General features: G+C 39.6%; 1 protein-coding gene across 2 annotated transcripts in view; it reads left to right on the forward strand.

Annotated features, from left to right (window-relative positions):
• Positions 1-13,270, forward strand: part of LOC139478740 (unconventional myosin-Ie-like) — a 61,843-nt gene that overhangs the window by 9,279 nt on the left and 39,294 nt on the right. For both annotated transcript variants that reach the window (XM_071261386.1, XM_071261472.1), the window contains exon 3: positions 11,651-11,740. In XM_071261386.1, coding sequence (XP_071117487.1) covers positions 11,651-11,740 — 90 coding nt within the window. The remainder of the gene's footprint in view (positions 1-11,650; positions 11,741-13,270) is intronic.

Raw genomic sequence — 13,270 nt, forward strand, 5'->3', positions numbered from 1 at the left:
ACCTGATTTCCTCATGGCTATCATATGACGTCCATTCAGAGACTGCCTCTGTGATTTGATTAGATTATTGCTGTAAGTGGTGTAAATCCATATTCAATCACTTACTCTAATCAATCTGACTGCTACACTTAGACCCTAGTGGGCATCCAGTCACCCGTGCTGCTCGAGAGCCATCTTGTGAGGATAGGTTGGTCAGATAGGGCCGATAGATATGTGTCAGTGCCCTCGATGATGTGGTCAGCCATCATATTTTCAGTCACTGGCTTTTTGCGGATTCATATGTTTCCATGTCGATACAACTGGGTCGTTTCTGATTATGGCACAAACAGATTTCACAATTTGATATCAGTTAGAAAATAAGGAAAAGATTGAATCGGACAAACAGCAGCTGACAGTATCGCTAGGTGGGACACAGAGGTATAAATTTAGCAATTGTGATAACATGCTTTCTGGTATACGCGTAATTTGCTATCTAGTTTCTAATCTTAATAAAAAAGATTGTACAAAACATCTCATTGTTAATAATGCTATGCTGGAACGTCATTGAATTTTCCTTGTAACTCTTATCTACAAGCATTGTTGGCTATGGGATTTGTTTTTGCTGTAGTATTTCGTGGTCACGATGTATCAATTTCCTGTGATTGTGAGTGACAGCAGCATGAAGTGTTCTGTGCTGGGATCCAGTGCTACACATGGTGGAAATAGGATGTGACTCACATCAGCCTCAGTGTGACCAGGCACAGGATTTGCCAACATGTTGATATGCACTGCTCCCCTTCATGTATAGTTTCATTTCGAGGTTTAAGCAGGGCCAAAACTGCCTCCAAAACTGATTTTGCAAGAGACAAATCTGTGTGGATAGTCTAGGATACTTTCATGATTTCATAATTTTTTATAGGCTATTGTATAATCTATATCATGAATTTCATTACCAATTTTGAAATATCTTCAGTAAACACTAATACTTTTGAAAAAAATGTTTGATGTAGTTGAGCCCTATTTGCTGTTCTGGTGGAAGAATTGAAGTTATATGTCAATGCATATAGAAATAATGTTGTAGGAGCCTTTTTGGTAGATGACCAACACAACAGTACATGCTCTGCCTACCTAACACAATCTACGATGCGCTTTCAAAGTTTGAAAGACGGTTAGCATGATTAGAATACTGGTTGTTTATGATTCAGAGTGTAAAAAAATATTTATTGAGTGTTATGCACCTTAAAAAACACATTGAATATAAATTTGTCAATAATGATATGAAATATGATATAAAACATCACTAGACATGATGATTTACTATATCCATTGTATGTACTGCTCTCCAAGGCATTGTTTATATGCAGAGATTAAGATTACTGTGTGTATTGTGTTGTAAACTCAGCAGGAAATAGAAATCAGCTGTACACACGTTTTCTCCCAATCTACCGATGATTCAGTTAAAAAGAACCCAATGATACAACTTCAAAGAATGTAGTTATTTTCCAGGATATCTATTTGAAAACCTTTTCATTGAAATACACTATTATATAATATTACCATTCATACACATGGTAAGTTGCTCACAAATTAAAACTGATTTTAAAAAATCTAATCTTTATGTTTTGTGATTATTATGACATTCTACATAACCTCAGTAAGTATTCAAAATATCTGAAAAAAGGGGAAAATTAACTGGAGGAACAAAATCTCTTCGCTTGCCATTAAATATATTTTTTTTAAAAAGTATAATTTCTGCAAACTCATCTTAATCTACCAAAAATCTCATTAAACATGTTAAAAAATAATAAAAATATATTTCTTTCGGTAAGTTTAGACATAAATATGTCTTTATATGTTGTGATGCATACAGCGAGAAACCCTTGTTTGAGATATACATCAGCTTTATATTATATATGTTGTATACTTGATGTGATCAAAATTCACATGCAGAGCTACAGCTATTGCATATTTGTGTAAAATACCCCCCAAAATATTCAAAACCCAATTACTTTCAATTAACTTGCGTAACATGCATAATGAAAAACTCAAATGTATAAAAACAGATTGTGTAAATACCCTATAAAGCTTTTTCAGCATGCGTACACCGGAGCTAATTTCCGAAACACAATTACAAGCTAATTTACTTTCCGTCAAACCTTTAGTTAGAACCCTTACACACATCTAAAACATTATTCAATCTACTTTTTGAAATCCCAAAATATTTACTCATTTTGTGAAAAACACAATAGAGTGATGAATAGATTGGTGGGAAAATATTGGTTACCCAATGAACATGATGAAAACTGTAATAACCCAAGTAAAATAGAAACCTTCGAGTAAAAACTCGATTGCTCAAAAAGTTATCTGGAGCTCTGAAGACAGGGTCCATGTGACATGCTGCTGTCAATTTTGAATCTAGGCACTCCCTATTTTATTCTTATTTTTATCATGAGTGTAAGATGCACAAGGACTCCTGGACTTTCATGTGTAGTTTCGTATACCGCTGATGGTGCTCCCAATCAGAATCCGCTACTCCAACTGCTTGAACATGCTATTGTCACAGCATCATGATTCAACTGTTAGTGGGCTATTTATTTGCAACACATGTGATAGCAAATGTGAACTACAAAAAGAAATATATATGTATGCTTTACAGATTTCTCCTGACAGATAAATGAGCTATAAATCACCTTTGATCAGTTCACAAATCTATGAACATGATGAACGCCAGGTTATCAGGTAGGAAGACATTTGTGTGGGCATAAACACAACCCAATCAATGACAGCTGTCAACTACTGCAAGCAAACTCTTGATGCAATCTGGTTGGTTGTCACGTGAGCCATTTTGAGGAACAGAAGACGAATTTGAATTGAACTTATGCTTTTAGATTCATAGACTAAAATCTAGTCTCTGAAATGAACATATTGTACATAAAAACAGTTGTTCAGTTATCTTAATAAAAATATAATAAAAAGGAGCCCAGTGACTCTCCTGATACTGCAGTGATCTAGACTTGCCAAACACTATAGACTTGCATGGGCTGTATTTGATATATATTTGTATCAGGGTGTGTGTGACAGACTATTAGATTCATAGCACTAGGGGTTATCATTGATGGTAATTTGCAGAAAGACTTCCGGACCTGACAGCCCTCTAAGTAGCGACCATTTTAGTGGCCAAATGCAACTTAATCTATGATTGGCGACCTACATTTATCTACTGCTCGCCACTTGGCTACCTAAAAGTAAACATAACTGGCGACAATGTTTGTTTAAGATATCTGTTGGCGACTAAACATGCTAAAAACTGAGTTTGGGTCCTAAAATATTCATATTAGGAGCTGCTTGGCTCCCTAACAAAAAAAACGAAATTGGGGACTGCCTGAAGTATTATGTGTACAGTGACACCTTGTTAACTTTGTCCTTTAGACCATTGATTTTGAAAATATGTCAAATTGTTCTTACTTCTGAGTCATGTTGATTGCTGATGTTCAGTGATATTTGAGCATTATGCCTAGATTGATTAATGGCTTATACTCTGTATGGTAGGCCACCGGTAGCTCAGTCATTTGTTTGTGGAGAGTTGCGTCCTTTAGGTGTGTCAGAACTTTGTCCTGATTATGTTTCTAGGTTTGTCAGCATCTTACCTGTTGTACTCGTCAGTTTTGCCAAAGCGGTGATTGTCGAAGACCTGCTTCATTCAGGGAGCAACTGCAAGTCTGTTCACTCACTCACTCACTCACTCACTCACTCACTCTAACCCACCCATCTGCACTCATTCACTCTCACTCACTCACCCAACAACCCGACCACCCACCTACCCACCTACCCACTCACTCACTCACTCACTCACCCACTCACTCACTCACTCACTTGTACTTTTTGCTCACATAATTCATTTTCACTCACTCAACCACCCAACTCTCTCACTCACTCACTCACTTCTACTTTTTGCTCACATAATTCATTTTCACTCACTCAACCACCCAACTCACTCACTCACTCACTCGAACATTTTGCTTACATAATTCAGTTTCCGGTATACACCAGCATTTTGTTTTAGTACACAATCAACATTGTTCAAAATAACTTCATATTCATCCATTCCATGTTGATTCAACATGTATAGTTACCATGGTTACTAAAGCCCAAACATTGGCACATTGCTGCAATTGATCTGGTGTTTCCTAAAAGTGACATATTTGTTTGTTTCTGGAAGTACATATACATGCTGTGTCAATCTGTCAGAGTTGATTGTGGTGTCCAGCTGGACGATGAGCAGAACAATGGCTGAGTCCGGATGTGAAGGGAGAGACTCACAGGAACATCCCATCAAGGAAGTACATCTAGCTGTATGAGAATTATCAAGGAAACATTTGTGTCTCTTCTAGCAGGTCAAATGTTACTAAACCCACACGATGCTGAACTTCCCCTGCCCCTCACAAAGTGAGCTTTCTGTAGTCCCCCCAGTATTAAAGCTGACTCCAATGAGGATTGGATGGTCACAATGAGAGACCTGACTGATGTTGATCATTCTATTAACCTCTGGTTTGCCAGGCTTGACTTTACAAGTGTTTTTGATGTTGCTAGAATATTGAAGACTCTGGCATGAAACTCTTTATTTCGAGCACTTTATGATACAATGAATCTTTCCATTTTCAGTGTTCACAATGAGCACAAAAATTCAATATGTGGGTCTTCAGGACCATTACGTTATCAATTTTCGAAATTGAGAATGAGTGTGAAGAAGACATCCACAACTTAAACGAAGTTAGCATGGTTAGCATGGTTATACTAACACCTGATTCTTTCATGCTGCTATAGTTAGTTACTCATTCTCAATTTCAGATGTTCTTTTCCTCTTTTGAATAGTATATCTTAACATGTTCTGGGAGGTGTTTCCAGTAGTCATTCAATGTGTTCATAGTTTATTTAATTCAATTGGATTAACATACAATAGTGGTGTAAAGGGGGGGGGGGGGGGGTATAAAAGTTGGTATATTTTTACTGACTGACATTCTCACCATGAGTTTGAAACGAAAACGCCATGCTTAGGATACTGAATTCAAACTGTGAGTCTTCGATCTAGCTGATATATTTTCTCACGGTTTCATAATTCTATATACACCGATTCACAAAATGGCGCTTCGTTGTTGATGGCAACATATTGTCATAGCGACTGATTTACAACATCCATTGTCTGAAGAACATTTGATTGCAAAGGCTCATTACCCTGGAGCCATGACATCTATTTGCCTTGAAACACTTAATTGCTGTTATTTATTAGATGCTAATCCTATTTGTTAATCCCCATTTTTGTGTACATCGACCGTCTGCCATCCTGAACAGGATGTGCAAGTATGTCACTGATGATTTACTGTTTACATTTATATTTATTACTTACTAAATGTCAGGTGACCTTGGCTATATAAGCCTTGGTCCAGAGAGATTGAGAGAGGAGAGAAGGAGAAAAAAAGGTCTTACCCTTAGCCTAGCTAGGGTTAGGCTGGGTGCTCTGGGGCACCAAGACAACAAGCAATACCACTTTATGCTGACTTGGCACATAGTGTCATTTTTATGTATATATCTACATGTATAAAGTAAAACTGTATATACTGCAAGCCATCGTCACCAAGTTGTCACTTCCTACTGAGAACCATATGTCGACCCCTTGCATATATGAGTATGCAAATTGTTCATTAATCAACGTCAGACCGACACGCGTTGTGAATTTAACGATCATTATGAGATTAAAAAAAACCAAGAGAAACACCTTCCCACAATATGAAAGTGGATGACTGGTTTGTTAAATCTTTATTAGAAATAATAATGACCTTTTCAATATAATTACAACGTTTTTCATCATATTTTTGAATATCTGCGAGTACCGGCACATGGTCACTGGCACATGTCTTGCAGTCCGACTTCGCAGTGTTTTTTTGCCTTTCACTTCCTGGTTCAGCTTATCTGCGTGTCTTATCATTTTCTTTCGTATTTCAATGGTCAAGTTAACACCTCGGCTTATCTACGGGGTCGGCTTATCCGCAATTCATATGTTATCAGTGTTATCGCATATAATCAATACATGATAATTGATAGTTTGGTAAGTTCTGTGGACTGTTTCTTGTCATCCCCCAAACCACACCCCCAAAACACATAACACCCTATAATGATAACATGCAGTACCTCACACAGGGGCAGTGGGGTAGCCTAGTGGTTAAAGTGTTCGCTCATCAGGCTGTAGATCCGGGTTCAATTCCCCACATGGGTACAATGTGTGAGGCCTATTTCTGGTGACCCCTGCTGTGATGTTGCTGGAGTATTGCTAAAAGTGGCGTATACACATGCACGCTCACTCACTCACTCACTCACTCACTCACTCACTCACTCACTCACTCCAGTTGGCCTATGTGGGGGCTGTAGATGTGACACCACTGAAGACTGTTGTGTTGTACTTCGAGAGTCTACATGAAACGTAACAAGGGCCAAACTGTATCATTATTTGTTCTTTGCGTATTGTTTAGTCCGTGCCAGAGCTCGTCTTTGTTTGTGAATTATCTGTAATCTGCCATTGCCCTCATGTCAATATTGGCCTCATTTCTATGTATTGTAAACCAGGGGTGAAAAAATGTCCCTGTTTGTAGAACAAACGAAATGGGCCATGAGCATGGTTCAAGATAACATTTGTTTTCACTTTCCTTTTGTCCAACATGGACTGGATGTTTAGCCTGCTTGTCAACTGGACCACACGTTAGGGGATGATTAGCGCTCTTGGCCCTACGTCAAGGCATCATGGGAAAACATGTTACGTGCTAATTCCAAATTCTTTGCCTCATGTACCAACACAGGGGTTGGCCACTGCGACAAATTGTTTCACTTGTGTATTTGTCTTGTTGTTTTACTCAAGGAAATAGTCCATTTGCTAGTATAAGCTCCAAATTGTATGTACATATATATACAGCGTGTGTGGTGTCAAGCTTGTGGGAAGTAAACAGTGAGTCAGCTTCGGATTATGCTGTTTATTTACATTTATTTTGAGGAAGTAGATACACTGATCGATTCCCATTTGTCCTGTTGTAAGAGGAATGTTATCAATGAATTTGGGGTGTTTCGTCAGTTGGATGGCAATCCATGGGCATTTCCATAGGAACAATCCAGTAACCATGGTAACAGTTTGAAACATGTAACATTCTTAGAAATTATCATGATTTTATGTGAAATACTTACCACCCTTAGCATTAGCATTGATCAGTGGGAGAGGATATTTATTGTGGCAGTTCCTCAGTAACATAAAAGACCCATTAAGCATTGATAAGTGTTAGTGAATCAAAATTTTGCATTGGAGGATAGACATAATAAGTTAAGCCCTTGCTTTTCAGAATGTTGACACACACGTACCATGCCATCGTGGTGTTGGGCAGTGTCTAAGGACAACTGGGGTGTGGTAGGTGTGTGAAGCAAGTGGTCAGTGTTTTTGTACAGTTATGCACAGGACCATCTAACTAATGATCAAAATAACTCGCAAAAAAAAGCTTAGACGTCTCGTCTGCGAGTTTTTTTGTTACTGTTATTAGTTACATGGTCCTGTGAGTTATGTTATTCATAGTGACACCTAAAGCACCACAAAAAGATGTGCAGAGTAAGCTGAGTTGCATCCCTTGGGTAGTCCAGAAACCTATGGTTATAGGTTCGAATCCGGATTCACACCAATTATATTTCTATGTTTGTCAGCACCATAGCCATCCTTGTGGATTTTGCCTAAGTGGTAAACGTCTGAGACCTGCATCACTTAAGGCTTTCCTTCCATGCCGTGATAGATCATGAACACTGTTAGATGTGTATTAAACCCTCTCGCTCACTCACTCACTCACTCACTGGAAAATTCAGTGACAAATATTATTATTTAGTTCCATGTATCATATGATAAACAACCTTACCATGCTTATCATGAACTCTGTTTAAAATTAAATGGATCACGGGTTTGCTGAATATAGAGACCTCCTTTTTTTATATGTTTATTATAGGGTTATGACGACCACACCATTACTTACAGGCTTAATAGATTCACACACTGAGTAAGATAGGTATCACATGACAACAAAGTGTGTCATGTAGCCCCGCTGAGAAGTACAACTCTTGGCCTCACTGGGTCTTGACCGCTGTAATGACCTAGGTCAGCATTGGTCTATAGCAAGGTCTTCGTAAGAGGCGACTAACGTGATCAGGTGGTCAGGTGTGCTGACTTGGTTTATGCATGTCATCATATCCTGTTAGCATAGATCGATGTTCATGATGTCAATCACTGGATTGTCTGGTCCAGATTTGAATATTTACAGACATCATCTAGCTCGAATATGGCTGAGTGCGACATTAAACAACAAACAAACAAACAATGTGGCCTTTGAATTAGCTGATTGCCTTCAGGACGCTACAAATACAAATGAAATATGGTGATGTTAACACTGACCCCATGTTGTACGTACTCTGCGTTGTCAACACCTGACCTGGGAGTGTAGGTAGCAAGCCTGTAGGAATTGCCACAGAGGCATGCGAGATTGTGAGCAGTTATCACCGTTACAGGAAATGTCAGATTCAGTATCACTGGTTGTGTGACAGGGAGGTGTAGGTTATGACATTTACTTAAGCACTGTTTACTGGCTTCTAGCTTGTTTAAATTCATCTGTCAATGTTCTTGGGGTGTTAGTCAGAAAATGTGAAGTTCCCCCACTGCTAATTGAGAAGTATGATGGTGGTATGACCCCATGTTTTGCACGCTGCTTCTTTTGTCAGTGTATAGTATGTACATGAACACCTCATTAGGTTAATGCCACATTAATCATCACAGCCACACGACAATAGTGATAATTAAAATACTGATGATGCTCACTCAGTCACTCACTCACTCACTCACCCACCCAACCACCCACTCACTCACTCACTCACTCACTCACTCACTCACTCACTCACTCACTCACTCACTCACTCACCCACCCACCTACCCACTCACTCACTCACTCACCTACTGATGATGTTCATGTTGACCCACCACAATGTTTGTGTTTGTTTATTTGTTGTTTAACACCACACTAGGCAATATTGAGTCTGGAGTAGGCAATCCATGAACATCGATCTACGCAATTGGGATACAATGACATGTATCAACCAAGTCTGCGAGCCTGACCACCCAATCCCGTTAGTCGCCTCTTACGACAAGTATAGTCGCCTTTTATGGCAAGCATGGGTTGCTGAAGACCTCTTTTAACTCAGATTTTCACGTGTCCCCACAACAACGAACAACATTATTATTATTATGTTTTTAGGTGATCATAATCATGTTAACCGATAATTTAGTAACTCTGATTATGTTAGGTAGTAGTGAATACTAGATACATTATCAGAAATGGTAATACAAGGATAATGATAATTCTTGGAGTGAGTGAGCATGGTTTTAGCAATATTCCAGCAATATCATGGCGTGGGGATTCCAGAAATGGGCTTCACACATTGTACCCATATATGGAATCGAACCCAGGTCTTCGTCATGACGAGCAAACACTAGGCTACCCGACCGCCCGTTATAATTCTTGGACCTGTCATTTATCATAGGGTGTGTGGGTCAGAGGGAATCAGGAGGGGCTCCAAAACACATCACCGCCTCTAGGGGAGGGTCATAGAAAATAATACAGATTTATCTGAAAGGTCATGAAATATATGTCAATGGGGACATGTCCTTTAATAAAACACCAGTTCCCACATTCAATCAAATTAAAACCAATAACAGCAAATTAAATTATTTTTATTTTTTTAAAAATCTATCTGAACAAATAATTATGAATAGTATATCCGATATCTAATATTAGAGAATTTCTAATTGTTTTTATGTCAACATTGTTATTTAACCTTAAATTATGTTAATAATCACATTCTACCATTTTAAAAGCTATGATCATCTTTCCTGGCTTGTATTATTGATTCGGTTCAAGACAAAACTCCATGTTTATTTGTAGAAGGGAGTAGGTCTTTATTTGGGGGACCAGTCTGTGTAAATTAAGCTCCTTGATCAATGGTTGTTCTTGTTGACCAGTTCCAGAAAACCCAAGGTTTAACGAGCAGTGTTATCAATGGTTATTTGGGGCAGCTAAAGTCATCAACATTAGAACATTAAACTTTCCATGATAAACATTCATAAAACAGTTTTCCGAGTATTCCCTATCCTGTTACATGCGTACATAATACTGTTAGTCCAATAGTCATCCATCATGTTTTGAGGAAGTGTTTTGCATATATTTGAAAATTACCAAGTCTTTGACCCAAGCTGATTTTCACTGGAGATGTAGAGAAAAACACTATCAACACATGGTAAAACATTCATCAGTCAGACTTATTCTTACTTAGATTTCCATTTAAATTATGAATCAGCCTTTTTGACACAATTTGGGATAATCTTACGAATTTGATCATGTGTAAAAAAGAAATAAGGCTAGATGTCAGCCTCTTGAACATGTCTGATAATTCCATACCAGTATTTGACAGTTCTCCACAACTTCAAAACTTGAACTTTCCAGTGGTCCCAAAATGGCCCTTGTCCTAGTGTAACCTCTAGGCCTGGGACAGGTAACTTGGGTACTTGGGTCGATTTGGTCCTCAGTAGGACCCGGGTACCCGCAGATGACTGGTGACTGGTTAGTCACGTGATATATTGTTTAATGACAAAAACTCACTATGGTTACAGTACAAGTCGCTAGTGTTCCCATTTCTTTCTAAGGATGCACACATTCCTTTGGACTTGTATATGTTTGAGTAAAGATATAGCTTCAGTCAACTTCAGTGAACGCATGATCTGATTGTTTTATACATGTATGTATCTTATGCTCTCTGTGTGTTGAAATGGTTTTGGCCAGGGCTGCGGTAAAACGATTAACAATCAGACATTTTGTTCCCTACTCTTGAGGCTTGCAGTGGGTACCAGGGTAGCGTCGGGTAATAGGGGGTCTGGTACCTGGGTAGTAAATTTGGACTTGTCCCAGTCCTATTAACTTCCTCCTCCCAGCACAAGACCAACTCTGTCACAAGAGCATACCTTGAGGCACCAGTACCTGTTTGTGCCCCAATGTTTAGTGGTGGTGGTTGACATCGGAATTTAGATCGTGAACGAAGTGGGCAAGCCGTCAAAAGTTCCCTGCTAGCAAGAGCTATGTGCTGAGATCGTAGCACGCTAGTGGCCGGGTTGCTATTCAGCTTTGGGACCAACAAAGTTTACAGGTCTTTACAGTGTTGTCACTACCCCTAGTGTACAGTATATACACCCTGTGCACTAAAAAAAAACCCACTCGTCCGATGGTAGATGACAAGATGGTGGAAACACGAATACATATTTATACCCAAAACAGAAGTGTCAAAACTTGTGCTGTCATCCTAGACAAGTGACTAAGTTCACCCAGCAGGGAATGGGTACCCGATATGTGAGGTGTAAAGGCAGCTTGGGTAGAATTATAACTAGAATCCAAACGAATCCACTGATTGGGGAACTAATAAAAAACAGATTTGAGCAGATACCAATACCTGGATACCTGCAGTATATAATCATAATAATCATCATCATAATCATAATAATAATAATGTGCATGGTCTATAGGTTACCATGGTTACTGTGTTTCCTTAACTGTGAAAGACATACATTGGTCCTGTGTTGGTGTCCGTGAACCCATTCAAACAGCTCAACATCTTCACTGAAAGACACATAGAACAGTACCAGGGAGCGGTAAGTATAGCGACTATAATGCACTGATCACAGATAGAACTCATGGAACACTCTCTGCCTCCATGACAACACCAGGGCAGAACATGTCACATGTCTTCATTTGGTTGGCACTTCGGGCTGGCATGCCGTGATATAACTGGGAGACTGTTCAAGGCGGCGTTAAACCCAACCCACTCTCTGCCTCCATGACAACACCAGGGCAGAACATGTCACATGTCTTCATTTGGTTGGCACTTCGGGCTGGCACGCCGTGATATAACTGGGAGACTGTTCAAGGCGGCGTTAAACCCAACCCACTCTCTTCCTCCATGACAACACCAGGGCAGAACATGTCACATGTCTTCATTTGGTTGGCACTTCGGGCTGGCACGCCGTGATATAACTGGAATACTGTTCAAGGCGGCGTTAAACCCAACCCACTCTCTGCCTCCATGACAACACCAGGGCAGAACATGTCACATATCTTCATTTGGTTGGCACTTCGGGCTGGCACGCCGTGATATAACTGGAATACTGTTCAAGGCGGCGTCAAACCCAACCCACTCTCTGCCTCCATGACAACACCAGGGCAGAACATGTCACATGTCTTCATTTGGTTGGCACTTCAGGCTGGCACGCCGTGATATAACTGGGAGACTGTTCAAGGCGGCGTTAAACCCAACCCACTCTCTGCCTCCATGACAACACCAGGGCAGAACATGTCACATGTCTTCATTTGGTTGGCACTTCGGGCTGGCACGCCGTGATATAACTGGAATACTGTTCAAGGCGGCGTTAAACCCAACCCACTCTCTTCCTCCATGACAACACCAGGGCAGAACATGTCACATGTCTTCATTTGGTTAGCACTTCGGGCCTTGAATATATGTGGGAGATATCTGTATGAACACTAAAGATGTTACCATGTAAGCATGGTAAGTCACACTAACCTTATGTTCAACAAAGTTGATATTTTCATTACAGTATTTCAGGGGAACAACAGATCCTACTGTCTCTAACATTCTCTTTGCATTTATTAAACAATAAGTGAATGTATCTGGTAACCGATTGAACCAGTGAGACAAGATCTGAAGCTAAAGTTATCCTAGATTACAAATCAGAGTACCGTATTCGACGTAATACGCCCAGGGTGCTCTCAAAATTAGAAATAGAGGGCTCTTATCATGCTTATTAGAATGTTATTTTGGTGAAAAATACAGAGTTGAAAGATAAATTTTGTGGTTTATGCTGACAGCCTGAAATGTTTATGTACAAGAGATATATTTTTCCAGAATTAAATGCCCATAATTAAGGGTACATATAACACACGAGTACGTATTACACGCGAATAAATAAGTCTTGTGTACATTGATCAATCAGAAGGGGTGCTAAATGGGATTGTTCACTAGCCAGTATCTTAGCAAGTGTCGCCGTGGGCGCTTATTACGTTGAATACGGTATGTTGGTGATGAGTCAGTGACGGAAGCCCTGGGGCGCTGGCTGTGACAGCAGCATGGAACATGGCTTCACACAGAGACTGAATAGGTTTAC

Source organism: Haliotis cracherodii, unplaced genomic scaffold (assembly GCF_022045235.1).
Source record: "Haliotis cracherodii isolate W230 unplaced genomic scaffold, xgHalCrac1.p SCAF_1, whole genome shotgun sequence".
Classification (NCBI taxonomy): Eukaryota; Metazoa; Mollusca; class Gastropoda; order Lepetellida; family Haliotidae; genus Haliotis; species Haliotis cracherodii.